Source organism: Xenopus laevis, chromosome 3L (genome assembly GCF_017654675.1).
Source record: "Xenopus laevis strain J_2021 chromosome 3L, Xenopus_laevis_v10.1, whole genome shotgun sequence".
Lineage (NCBI taxonomy): Eukaryota > Metazoa > Chordata > Amphibia > Anura > Pipidae > Xenopus > Xenopus laevis.
Window position 1 is genome coordinate 93,354,416 of NC_054375.1, and position 14,089 is coordinate 93,368,504.

At 39.0% G+C, this 14,089-nt stretch overlaps 1 protein-coding gene across 2 annotated transcripts in view; it reads right to left on the reverse strand.

Annotated features, from left to right (window-relative positions):
- The window catches only part of tnpo3.L (transportin 3 L homeolog), a 39,045-nt gene that overhangs the window by 13,289 nt on the left and 11,667 nt on the right, over positions 1-14,089 (reverse strand). For both annotated transcript variants that reach the window (XM_018252807.2, XM_018252806.2), the window contains exons 4-14: positions 13,704-13,860; positions 13,058-13,201; positions 10,754-10,929; positions 8,681-8,819; positions 7,466-7,612; positions 6,994-7,101; positions 6,033-6,124; positions 1,867-2,006; positions 1,558-1,749; positions 1,353-1,444; positions 180-256 (exon numbers count right to left, since the gene is read on the reverse strand). In XM_018252807.2, the coding sequence (XP_018108296.1) occupies positions 180-256; positions 1,353-1,444; positions 1,558-1,749; positions 1,867-2,006; positions 6,033-6,124; positions 6,994-7,101; positions 7,466-7,612; positions 8,681-8,819; positions 10,754-10,929; positions 13,058-13,201; positions 13,704-13,860 (1,464 nt within the window). The remainder of the gene's footprint in view (positions 1-179; positions 257-1,352; positions 1,445-1,557; positions 1,750-1,866; positions 2,007-6,032; positions 6,125-6,993; positions 7,102-7,465; positions 7,613-8,680; positions 8,820-10,753; positions 10,930-13,057; positions 13,202-13,703; positions 13,861-14,089) is intronic.

Consider the following 14,089-nt stretch of genomic DNA (forward strand, 5'->3'; position numbering starts at 1 on the left):
ATGACATGACATGAAAGAGCAGCATCTGTGACAACTAGGCTACTGCCTTCGTAAGGCCAGCACTGAAATAAAATGCAGCTTTTGCAGTTTGTTTTTAACAGATAAAGATTTGAAAGTTATAATGTTCTGCTATGTTTTGACTGAATGGTCTGTAAAGCCGTATAAAAATATGCTCTCACCTGAAAATGACTGCAAGCCTGTCCAAAAACAATGTAGGATCAGAAGAAAGGCCATTGTTTGGGTCTTGGGACAGAAGCTGGAATTTGAGATTGTAAATAGTTAATGCGTGGGACATGACATACATTTAGATTAAAAACAATGCATGGTGTGTATCTGTTATGAAGGCACAAAAGAAGACACCATAAAAACATGACCTACTTATGAGTATATGTTTATGAGATGTGTGTGCAAGATTATAAAGCAAAATTGGGTTCTCCACATAACTGGTAGCTAATTGTAATGCTTTGTAACATAAGTCAATTCATGTTTTAAACAATATTCTTCTATTGTTTGTCTATGTTTTTGTGAAACAATCTCTCCCCTATTAGGAGTCTGTACTAAGCTATTACAATTAATACTGAAAATAATCTTGCTTCCAAGTCACAACCTTGCCTGCCTACCTGGACACACAAATTATACCAGACACGCGTGGCTGATTTAGGTGCAAGCATACAAAGTCTCACGTTCTCCCTGCGTTCTTGCACCCGAGCCAAAACAATAATTCCAGGTGCAGGCAGGAGAGGAGGCGAATGCCCATGTGGGGGCTGAAATCGGCCTGCTGAAATATGCAGGCCAAAAATCAACCCCTGCGTGGGCATTAGCCTCCTCTCCTGCCTGCAGAACCATTGTGTAGGCTTGGATGCAAGTGGCATTAGCCTTAATGTTCTATAGTATGTAACAATAATTCTGTTGTGCTAGATAGAAAGTGATGCTGTTAATACAAGCATCATTAATACATATAATGAGAGCAAGTTACAGCGTGCACACAATATTTTAGAACAGTAGTTCTGCAATTAAAAGCAGAGATGCACTGAATCCTTATTCCATTGTGGCAAAGTCACTGCAGGCTGCCAGATCATAAATTTAATTAGTTATTTCTCTAGCTGTCAGCTTGGATCAGATGATTACACCTGTGCAGAAATTTGGGATGCAATGTAATTAACTACACACACTATTCTTTGTCTGAATTAAAATTTTATACAGGCCTAGGGGTACGGATACGGTTTGGCCAGGAACTTGGATTAGGCCGAGTACATCTTAAAAAATGCTCTGATTTGGCCAAATCCCAGACTGAATCCTGGGTTTGGAGATCTAAAAAAACATATGCATACACAGTAGAACTACTTATTTACCTTCTTAAGCGAATTCACCTGAACAGAACACAGCTCACTTAGACACTCAGAAATCTTCTCCAGGGGCAGACGGGCCAGGACAAGTGCAGTACCTAATGTTGAGAATAGACAGAAGAAAAACAAGAATGTTTCAGTCAAGGGAAAAAAACGACTGCAGTTTTCATAGTTCAGGTACTCAGCTCAGCGAATGAAAGATCAACAATACCTTTTAGAAGTCCCACAGCAGCATCGGGTTGGAGAGTAAATGAATCCAAAGACCGAGCAATCTCAAGAAGTCCATTAAAGTGCAGTGCCATGTGATCCCGGCACACAGAGCATATATTCTGAATGGCTTTGGCAGAGGGAGAAGCCAGTGATGGCTGACACAGGCCTTTCATTAAGTAGGCGAGTACAGGGTCTGCAAGGAGAAATGTAAGGTAAGGTAAGGTACAGAAACCATTGACTCTCTCACATCTCGATTTCTGTATAGTTTCAGCATGTATCTCCTATATTTCAGTACTTTCTGCTTACTCACCAAGAAACTGAGGGTTTCGGTCCACCACCTCGCTCATCTCCCCTACAAGCTCAATGCTGGTGTAACGTACAGCAATATGCACAGATTCAGGCAGCCTCACTACTGCCTCCAGCACTTCCACCAGTGTAGGATTATTCTCCCTGTGGATCAGAGAAAAGCATGACAATATTATTATGCTATAGTAATACAGCACCAACATTTCCCCTGGTGCTTTACAGAGGTAGCAATAACAGAAATAACAGTATTAGCTATGATCTGAAACTTGAAGCTTCACTAAAACACAAAACAAAGGTTTCAGACGGGTAGTGGATAGTTACCTCCTGCAGTTCATAAGAGTCAAAATGGCAAAGAACATACGGAGTTAGGCTTAAATGGGTTGTTCACCTTTGAGATAACTTTTAGTATGATGCAGAGAGTGATATTCTGAGACAATTTGCAGTTGGCTTTCATTTTTTATTATTGAAGGTTTTTGATTTATTTAGCTTTTTATTCAGCAGGTCTTCAATTTGCATTTTAAGCAATCTGGTATCTAGGGTCCAAATGACCCTAGCAAACATGCATTGATTTGAATAAGAGACTGGAATATGAACAGTTGAGGGCCTGAATAGAAGGATCATTAATAAAAAGTAACAATACCAATTTGTAGCCTTACAGAGCATTTGATTTTTAGACGGCAGTCAGCAACAGCCATTTGAAAGCTGCAAAGAGTCAGAAGAAAAAGCCAAATAACTATAAAACTATGAAAAAAATAAATAATGAAAACCAATTAAGGTGAACCACCCCTTTAAGGCTGAGGGGAGATGGAGTGTTGGCTCCGCTACTCTCAGCCTGCGGTTTTTATTTTTTGCAGGCAGCTGAGTGAAGCGAATCTACTCAGTGCCACATATCTGTTGATTTATTCACAGATGCCTGCTTTTGTGTTTTCGGGCTGCCCACCATTAAGTGTCTGCAAGCAAGTGGAAGCTGTACTTGTCAGTGAAGATTAACGGAGCAGGGGCAAATCCATTTCTCTAAGCAGCAGTGCCAACACTACGTGTGCCCTGGTCCTACAATTTCTGGTTAAGACTGTCCAAATAAAGTTCCAGAGGCACAGATCAGCACCCATTTTTTAATATTTTAAAAAAAGATTTCTTAAAATGAAAAAGTATAAACTACAAAACAGAATTAAAACTAAAGCTAAACCAAATTACGATAAAGGCTGACACTTTGGGGGGAATGAAAGAGTCCAGGTTGTAAGGTGGACAGAGGCAATAAAGGATAAGTAAACCTTAAAGAAATAAATTAAAATTACTCAGGGTGCTTTTCTAAGCACTTTCACAGTTTCAGACAAGGCCGGATTTACATAGTGGGCTCCCCTAGGCCCGCTGCCGTTCCCTCCCTTTTATTTGTGCAAATTTTCTTTAATGGGACTGGAGCAATATGGATTTGCGCACAGAAAATTTAAAAAACTATTGTCTCTCCTGTTCATCCCCAGTGTTTTTGAACCAATGTGGGTGTGGATGGGCAGCTGCCCCCTAAAATCCTGCCACCCTAGGCCCGGGCTTTGGTGGCCTCTCCACAAATCCGGGCCTGTTTCAGAGCTATTTAAAGCTTGTCACCTTCCAATTAAATTTTAGTGTAACATATAGATTGATATCCAAATTGCAGTTGGTTTTCAGTTTTTATTTGTGTTATTTAGCTTTTTATTAAGCAGCTCTTTAGTTTGGAATTTCAGCAGCTGGTTGCTAGGGTCTTTTTTACCTTAGCAACCAGATAGTGGTTTAAATAAGACACTGGAATATGAACAGGAGAGAGACTGAATAGAAAAATAAGGAATAAAAAGTAAGAATAATATTAAAATTTTAAGCTTACAGAGCAATCGTCTTTTGGCTACCAGGTGGGCAGCTAGGCTGGGGGGGAGGGGGTCTACGTAGGTTAGGATTTTTTTAGTTACGGGTTGAATTCTCTTTTAAGATGCACATTGAAGAGCTACTGAATAAAAAGCTAAATAACTCAAAAACCATCAATAATAAAAAATGAAAACCAATTGCAAATTGTCTCCGAATATCACTCTCTACATCATACTAAAAGTTATCTCAAAGGTGAACAACCCCTTTAAAGGAACAGTTCAGTGTGAAAATAAAAACTGTGTAAATAAAAAATGGTTCGAATATAGTTAGTTAGCCAAAATGTAATGTATAAAGGCTGGAGTGACTGAATGTGTAACATAATAACCGGAACACTACTTCCTGCTTTTCAGCTTTATAACTCTGAGTTAGTCAGTGGCTATAAGGGTGAGTTTGTAATTGATCCTCAGCATTCAGCTCAGTTTCAAAAGCAACAGATATGACCCATGTGGCCACCCCTCAAGTCTCTAATTGGTTACTGCCTGGTAACCAGGGTAACCAGTCAGTGTAAACCAAGAGAGCTGAAAAGCAGGAAGTAGTGTTCTGGCTATTATGTTAGACATCCAGCCACTCCAGCCTTTATACATTAGATTTTTGCCTAACTAACTTTATTAGAAACATTTTTTTATTTTGCCTATCTATTTACCCAGTTTTTATTTTTATACTGAGCAATTCCTTTAAGCTTTTATTTACTGATGTATAATGAATTTTGTAACATAGGGATCTGCCTGCTGGTCAGTTGCTATAACTGCACAGTGTAAGAGATATACCTGCAGGAGGAAAACAGAAGTGTTCTGATGTTGCTGTTGTTACAAAATGTATTATATTGGCAGTTGATAAAACTTAACTCTAAAACAGAAAGAAATTATTAATGTAAATTCAAAAGTGCTAAGAAAAGCACCCTGAGCTTTTAATGTTTTTTTTAAGGTTATTTTACCATATAAAGACACGCAGGGACAACACCAATGGGGGAGGGGGGGATTTGTGACACATGGAAATGACACATAAAAAGAAAATAAGTATACTAAACCACTCACAGCATTTTAACTTTATGACTAATTGACTAATAGCATTCCAACACCCCATTAGAGGAGCTGGCTACATATACAGGTGTATACTTAAAAACACAGTCATGTAATCTCCAGCAAAAATATTGGCAATAGGGTAAGTAGTACTGAAGTGACTTTCAACATGACACCATCATAGGATGCCACCCTTTTAACACAGTTTGACAAATTTCTATAGATAGAGCTTCTCTGGTCAACTGTAAATAAGGTGGTTTTGTAGGGTTTTGTTTAGCTGCAACATGACAGGTCACACAAAGTCACAGAAATGAATTGCATGGTGCATAAAATTGCATGTTCTCAGTTGCAACGCTTATTGCTGAGATCTAAACCGTCTGCGGAAATAAAATCAGCACGAGAACTAAAAGGGCAAGGCACCCCCAAAATATACATTTGTCTAACAAACGAAATCAAAATACTAAGATACTTGTCAATACACATTTATTGAAAATGTTATTGAAAGCAGCATTTGCTTAACTCCTGGCTGATGCTTTTTAGACATTGTTGCAAAAGTCTTAGTTCTCCAGCAAAGACAAATCAGTTAATCAGCTGCCTTGTCTTACATTGTATCATCAGTCTGGGGCACCAGGACAGAGAATAGAAAGGGACAAACACTGTTTTCAATAGCAATACATGTATTAAAAACCATAGAAAATGTGTAATGAATGTATATTGCAAAGTCACTTAGAATTAGGTTTTCCTTTTTTTAGCCAAAAAATTATTGGGTTTTTCATTGGCTGAAAAGCTGTTCTAGGCCCTTGGTTACAGTGAAAGCAAATCTTAAAGACTACAATGACAAATGAATAAAGAAGAGGATTTTCTGAGATGGTAATGGATTAACTTCCAAAGTGCTCTGGCCTGAACCCAACTGAACACATGGGGGATGAATTGTGACCCAAGCTTATGAGTGCTGTGGTTGAATGGAAGCAATAACCACATATATCTAGTGCAATTTGCAAGCAAGCATCTACATACATTTTGCTATAAAGCGCATTTACAGCTGATATAAAAGGGTAATGGAAGTTTCCTAATTTGACGAGAGGCTCAGAAAGCATCAAGCTCAATAATATTGGCTTTAAAGTCCATGCATGTATCAACACAAAACAGACAACTGTAATTGCAGAACAGACTGATATGCATACAGGTAAAATGGTTTATTTTCTTCAACTGAAATTTCCAGCAACATAGCCCATGTAAGGATAGGAAGGACACTTACGGATCAATACTCTTAGCAATGGCTGCCATAATAAACAGTACAGCTTCTGTCACTTCCCAAGGTGGATTTCCATCTTTTAGAGTAGAATACAGCTGTGAGGAGAGTCAGGGAATAATCAGGCAAAAGCCACAAGCACAGATCTGATACACTGCTCAGCAGTGTACTTTAAAAAACTTCAGTCATATCAGTAACTGGCATAATGACTATTTATGACTATAATGAATCATTTAAGGGCCAATTAAAATCTCCCAAACTTTTCTTCATTTGATTTGTATTATGCTTTCCAGACAACAACAGTATTCTGAAACATAAGTGAACACTCCCTGATAACCTTTCTGTTATATTCTGGTGCAGCTGTCCATGAGAAGCCATCATTCTAACACAAATCAAATAAAGCAAAGGTTGCATTAACAAATTAGTTGACCAATAAAGGAGCAATATCATAGGAACTGTAATGCATAGCAGCAGTCAAAAGAATACGGATTACAGCTCGTCGAAATGCATATATTTTATACAAATGTGTGTTTGCCAGAAGTGACATTGTGCAATTTCTAAATCCCACATATGAGCTAATATGCAAATCGGTACAGATCTTATTTTCTTCAAAGCTGGCACAGGTGTTGCCTCCCTGGGTCAGAAACTATTTTATAGAACCTGTTTCAAACGATCCAGAGAAGGGGGGGTGGAGTGATAGTTTTAAAGGAGGCTCAGTAAAAGAGTTCAGAGACACTTCTTATATCTAGTCACTCAATATACTAATTCAAAATTCATATTTTCCACAGCTCATTTTATGGATAATTTCCTGGTTTTAGTAGGACATTACCGGATTCCTGTCAACTGAGAGATAAAGTCAGGTTTAAGTCAAAGGAAACTAGCTAGGTCATAATAAAGCATGTAAAGTGATAATTGGTAAGGGATAACGCAAGAAAAAGGAGGCATGAGTTATTTAAATCACACAAACCTGGGAGAAACATTCCATAGAGCCCACCAGATAGATCAAATCTTTAACCAAGTCAGATACTCGCAAACGAAATTCTCCAAAGTCATCGGTTTCCTCAGGGACACCCTCCTGTGTTTAAAAAGACATTTTAAAAAGTTAAACTCAAACAATTTAGGTACACGTTAAAATATACCTTCAGCAATCAGGGGGACCTTAAGCAATCAGGGGAAAAGGTAGGAACCAAAGACTGGAAGTGTGAAACAAAAGGAAATGGAAAAAAAGGAAGAGAAGCAAGGAGAGAGGAGACATGGAAGTGTTGACTTCTTAAAAGTAAAGGGGAAGCTTACACTGCCCCTGGAAAATGTAATATATAAAAGCAGCTCATTTTTTTTGCATAGTTAAAACATAAAAGGAATTTGTTTTCCACGGATTCATGGAGAAACTCATTCTACGAAGCATTATTTCAGAGTAGAAGGAAAAGCTTGGAACTTACGTGGTCAGGATCAAGCTGGCAGTGCCTTGCCAAAGCATGGAGAAGCCTCTGGATAAAAGGTTTGAAGATACTGTGTGTGACAGTATCAGTCGTTTTGTACAAGTGCTCTCCCAGTCTATACCAAAAGTTAAATGAGATTTCAACTACCTGTGAAGAGATAGTGAAGTAGAAATGTAAATTCTGTTTGAACATACAACCATTTTATGCTAGAAAATGACGTTATATGTGATTTATATCAGAGCGAATAGGTCACTGTGCTGGTGGAATGAACAATTGAGTAAGTGGGCAGGTAATAATGTAACCAATGTATTTTCAGGGGACACAAGACGATGGGGTAATCTTGCCTCCTGCCACTTATAAAACACAGAAGGTAGCCTGATGGGTTGTTCTCGACAAGAGACAAACTTATCTCTAGTTACAGCTGTCAGACCACTTGTCTATGGGCTCTTACTGACGAGCGGATGAAGCTGCGCTCCCCTGTGTTCCGTTTTTCTGCGTTCAGCCGCAGGGGAGCGCAGGAATAGACGCATTTAGCTTTTTTCAATGGGGCATGTTGCATCTCAACCTGCGTTCGGTGCCTACACGCGCCTGTGTGGGTACAGCCCCATTGAAAAAAGCTAAATGCGTCTATTCCTGCACTCCCCTGCAGCTGAACGCAGGGGAGCGCAGCTTCAACCGCTCTTCAGTAAGAGCCCTTATACCAGACTGGGGAAGAATCTTGGTCCTTCATTTGTGTTCCACCTACGTGGGAATGCCTAAAGCAATTGTATCCTACTTTTTTAAGTAAATGATGGCAATTTAAACACTAATCTGCCACTCCTGAACTCCAAATCTTTCCTTAAATCACTACAGGGCACATCCTGCAGAGAGCACCACTGTCATTAAAATTGTTCTGCCACATGATCTCTTGTCCTGCCCTGGGTGAGGGCATACTTAGTACAGAACTCTTTGGTGTTTTCTGTACTGTGCATGTGAGCAGGATCAAAAGATTAAAATAGTGACGGCACTGTCTTCAGAATTTTTCATAGGCCAGTGTATTTTAAAAGAAAAATAAACAAATATGCAAACAGGGGGTCCCACGTATGCTATTAGAACTGGGAAGTGCCTTACAAATTGGCACCCACTAGTTATTTGTGATCCACATCATTTTAAAAAGGTCTGGTGACCAACTTTATCTTAACAGAATACTTTATTATGAGTAAAAAAACAATGCACCTCATACTGAGGGTGTCCAGCACAGATCAGGAGAAACTCTAGAGTCCTCAAGTCCCCCAGATCACGGCATGGAGTTGTCACAATCTTCTCTAAGAAGGTTTCACATAGTTCAGTAAAAATCCGACAATAATTCAGCACCCTGACGGAAACGAAAGAGCAATTAGCCACAAATTGTAAAAAAACACAGAGAGTTTGAGGCAGAGACACATTCTTGATGGAAGGATGAACCAAAGTAATAAGCCTGCTCTGCTGCAAACAGGAACTATACACAATTTCAAAGAAGGTAACAAGTTCAGGTTGCAATGCATAGGAATTTAATGGTTACGAGTTTATTAGTTTGGACTAGAACTTGTGTACGAAAGTCTAGGCTGGCTCACTGCACGTGACCTATAAAGAAGGCCATACAAATATTGTCATTAGATATAAGCAGATATTAGACAATGGTATAAATCTTGCGCAAAAATACAGTAAACTCCGGATGCGCAAGATACAAAGGGATTCCACCCCAAAATAATATTAAAACAATCAATTTTATATGCGCTTCCGTTTAGAAATAACTACACCAACTTTTAGTGTCCCCCAAATGTCCCAAAGATTCCCTGTATTCCACCGGGGTCCGGAGCCGGAGGAAATATCCCAAATATCGCTTGTGGAAGCGATATTTGGGATATTTCCTCCGGCTCCGGACCCCGGTGGAATACAGGGAATCTTTGGGACATTTGGGGGACACTAAAAGTTGGTGTATTTATTTCTAAAAGGAAGCGCATATCAAATTGATTGTTTTAATAAGCAGATATTAGTTGATTATTTCCAGGTAGAGCATTAGTTATGTAAATCCTATAGTATCAACTGTTTTGATTTTAGATAAACCCAACATTCACCGAACAACACTAACTAACATAGTACATGCAGCGTGCAATAGATCCTAGTCAGCTGTCATGAAAAGAACGAATACTCTTCTAAATAAATATGTGGCAATTTTCAAGAAGCGTTAGAACCAACGACAGTAGGGATGTGCTGCAGCCAACCACTTTTATGTGCATACACAACTTGGCAATTTGCCTGTTTATTAAAGGGCCCCTGTTGGGCAAAAATATTTTACCCAACCAAAGGTGCGAGCTAATAGAGCCCACACTATGGTTGGGGTAACCGTAAAAAAATAAAATCCCCCTGCCAGAGCTAGGACACTCGCACTGGGAAGGAGCTCCCAGTTTGAGCAGCCATGTTAGAGCACACACATGCGCATAATGAGCGAATGCTGCAACTTGCTTATTATATGCATGTGTGTGATGTCAAGCAGCTCATTATTCGCTGTGCAGAACATTGCCGCTTGCATTGGGAACTCCCTCCTGGTGCAAGTGTCCTAGCGCTGGCAGGGCCAGTTTTTTTTGTTTTGTTTTGTTTTTTTTTACTACTGTTACCCCCCAACACCTTTTGGTTGGGGAAAATATTTTTGGCTAACAGATGCCCTTTAAATATAAATGTGGAGTACAGTAAGAATAAATATAATTGCAGTAGTAAAATAATACAAGGAGATCATGCCTGGCAGAAGTACTCTGCAATCTGTAGATCTAAACTAAAATTAAATAATATAAAGTAGAAGTCATATGATTTGCTACACCTACTCTAGCTAGGGTCCTGCTGCCACAGTGCAACCCTGACAAACATTGTTTGTGTCTTTCTCTCTTTTAATGTCACAATTGTTCACTTCAGCCTAATCGTCCATGCTGAGTTTAGAGGAGAACTAAAGTTTCAATCAATGGGGGGGCTGCCAAATTTTAGGACCACAAAGAAAAGACGACGGAGAAGACAAAGAAGATGGTATTGTGGATCATCAACAGAAATAGCCTGGGCCGGTGCGGTTTTTAGCAAACGGGTATCAGGTGAGCAACTATAATTACAGGGAGGTAAATAATATTTTGGCAGCGCCCAGTGATTTTAACTTAAGTTCTCCTTTGAAGCAATTGTCTCCAGTTTTAACAGTAAATATTTCCAGTAAAGCAATTGTTTCCAGTTTCCAGTAAATATGCAGATACTCAAGTGATCTCCACTGAGCCTTTCCCTATAACTTACTTGTCGATGTCTTCGCGAGCCACAGCCATGTGATATGCTGTCTCAAGGGTAAGAACACCCTGAAAGAGTTGGGTTGCAAGGGGTAGATTACTCTCTACATTTTCAATGGCATAGAGGGCAGAACAGACACAATCAGATGCAGCTTCATGAAGGTTGGTTGGTGTCTGATCTTGTTGCTGCAGAAAAAAAAAGTAGTTCTTTAACTCACACTCTTTACCCAGAAAAATAAACCAAAGCAGCTTACAAGCTGTTACCTTAAAACAATGTTATAATTATGTAAAGGAACCACCAACATCAGTAATTTTCCTTTAATGTGCATCACCAACTTCACAGATTATTTTCACAATATATACCACTCACGGGGGGTCATTTATCAACACTGTTCAAATTTGCCCATGGGCAGTAACCCATGGCAACCAAGTTGCTGCTTTCATTGTTCTACTTGCAGCTGGCTTTAAAAAGCTAATCACCCATTGGTTGCTACAGGTAACTGCCCATGGAAAATTTGCTCGGTGTTGATAAATGAGCCCCACAGAGTAGCTTTCCTGAGCCTAATAACCTAAGGCCAAAGGCACATAATGGAGTTTTAACAGTCACAGGGCTCCCTGGTAGGTTTAAAGGGTACAATCAAATTTCACCTACTTAACATTCAAATTAATAAGAAATGCTCTGCTCATAGCAGACACTGGTAATGTCAGGTGGATATAGCTCGGGAATGTAAAGTGAGCCTTCCCAAGTAGTTCCCTTCTGACAATATCAGCTCTGGTCACAGGTAAAGCATTTCCAGTTCATCAGAATATAACTGGAGTTCAGACAGGCAAACATGCTTTGATTGGCATAGCGCTCAGCGCTCACAGTGGAGGTTAAATTACCTAATTTGCCATACATCTAACGAAAACAAAATATTTCATATAAGTAATATTGTTCTGTATCTCAAGTTTAAAAAAACAACTGCCGGTCATCTGAAAAATAACACAATTTGCCTGCCCTGTCCTTAAAGGGGTGGTTCACCTTCAAACAACTAGTTGTTGTCAGATAGATCACCATAAATAACGACTTTTTTCAATGACTTTCTTTTCTATGTGTAAACGTTTTTCTAATATTGAAGTGTTAAGTATAATTTATCACCTTCTGAAGCAGCTCTGGGAGGGGGGTCACCGACCCTGTAAACTGTTCTAAATGGATACATTTAGTTGATACATTTCTTATCTTTCTCCCTGATGAGCAGAATCTCTAGGTTTCATTACAGGCAGCCGTTGATTGATACAATAGTTGCTAATACTCCAAAGACGCTGCTGAGAAATTTATCAACTCAATGTTCCAAAATTGCAACAGTTCAGAGTCTGCACCTGAATTACTGATCTGCCAGACTCAAATACCAGAGACACGAACATTCAACCTTAAACTTAGATTTTGGAAAAAAACAGTAAAAAATAAATAATGGAAAGTAATTGAATAAAGTCTTTATTTCTGGGGAACAATCTGAAAACAACTGAATTTACAAAAGTGTTTGGAAGGTGAACAACCCCTTTAATAAAGAAAATAAATAAAAGTGGGAGACATTTACATAGATGGAATTGCAACTGAGCTGTTCATGTTAATGTGACCCAATAGCCCAACTGTCTTTGTTTGCTTTACATGCATGTAGGTGCTAAAATAATTTATGGACAGCCTTAATCACTGAAACTTGGTAGTATTTGGCAATCTAGAGAGTCATGAATAGAGAGCAACTAGGGCATAGGCTCTGAATGTCTCAGTCTTAACTGCTACTTTATATTACTGCCCCAATACACAATACAGGGTTGAATTGACCAATTCATACTATTATAAGCACGTGTTGACATCCTTTATCGTATAAAGCATACAACAGCAGTTACTGCTAAATGCACACCCACATGTAGACAATGAGATGCCCCCACCGGACCTACTATAATAGCGTAGCACTTTTTTCAAAGCCAATAGGACTGTTTGCTTGTGCAATATATTTGAACAAACTCACAAAATCATCAGTCTCTGTAAATAGTGTTCGATTAAGGTGGGGATGGGGCAGGCCTTGTTGCGGGAGCAGAGCAAGGTGGCTCACAAAAATGTCAGGGAATGGACCTGGTTAAAAGGGGCGTGGGAGAACACTGAAGTCATGACCTGTACTATATTCTGTAAGCAAGTGCCATATTTCGAAACAATATATTTATCTTGTGATTTGTAACAGTCAACTTTCATTTCTAGTGTGACAGAAACAGAAGCTTGCAATGCTTCAAATAAACACACAAAAAATTCTAAATTAGGCAGAAAGACGCTACTCACCAGAACCTGAAAAAGCAGTAGTAACAGGCGATTATTAGCCAGAAAGTTACTGTCCAGGACTCCTAAATTAAACCAACTGCCCAGGCATTTGAAAATCTTTATCAGCATCTTCTCATTATCTCCAGCTTTCTCCGCACATGACAGCTAGATTCGAGAAAGACAACATTAGTAGAAAACCAAAATGTTTTTAGCATTAATATAAACAAGTGCTATTTGAAATGGATTTAGAAAATAGTGCAACTAAGGGGCCCATTTACGAACAAATCAAATTTAGTTTTTCCACAAATCTCTAAAAATTCATGGTTTTCCTTCAAGAATCGGAATCACAATATATATATATTTTTTTTTAACCCGGTGTGTTAAAGGAGAAGGAAACCCTTTTCCTTTAACACACCGAGTTAATAAAAAAATATTGTGATTCCGATTATTCCACAGTACTTATCAGCTGGTATACAGTGAACATTTCATGGAATCAATATCATCTGGTGTACATTTGTTGTGAGAGTTCTTACAAAAGACAGGAGTATAAAGTACAGTTAGAACCAACTTAAATAAGTGCTTAGGAAGAATATACATGTATGGTTACTTACTGCAACAATGCTTGCCTCAGCATTATTGCGTTGTGTAACAAATACCTTACACTCACCAAAAGAGACACAACAGTGCTGGAATAGTAAGACAAGTCCTGTATAATCTCTGCGCGACGATTGGCCCCAATGCGTAGTGATCTGCTGTGAACTTCTTCTGGGAGTACTGTTAGAATTTCCAGTAGGAAGGGCAATGATGCAGCATCATTACTGTATCTGCAGGCAAGGAAAGGTTGTGTTCAGGCTTGTACAAAACATGCAAAAAAGCACTATATGCTTCTTTTGTTGCAGCTACCATGCAAAGCCTAAACAGCTTCTGCAATCATTTAGTATATCCCCTCCCACCAACAGACTGGGAAAAAACTTTTTATGCAATTTACTATTACTTGCAATTAATGGGAACCCGTCACCCAGACATAAGAAGTTGTATAATAAAAGTCCTTTA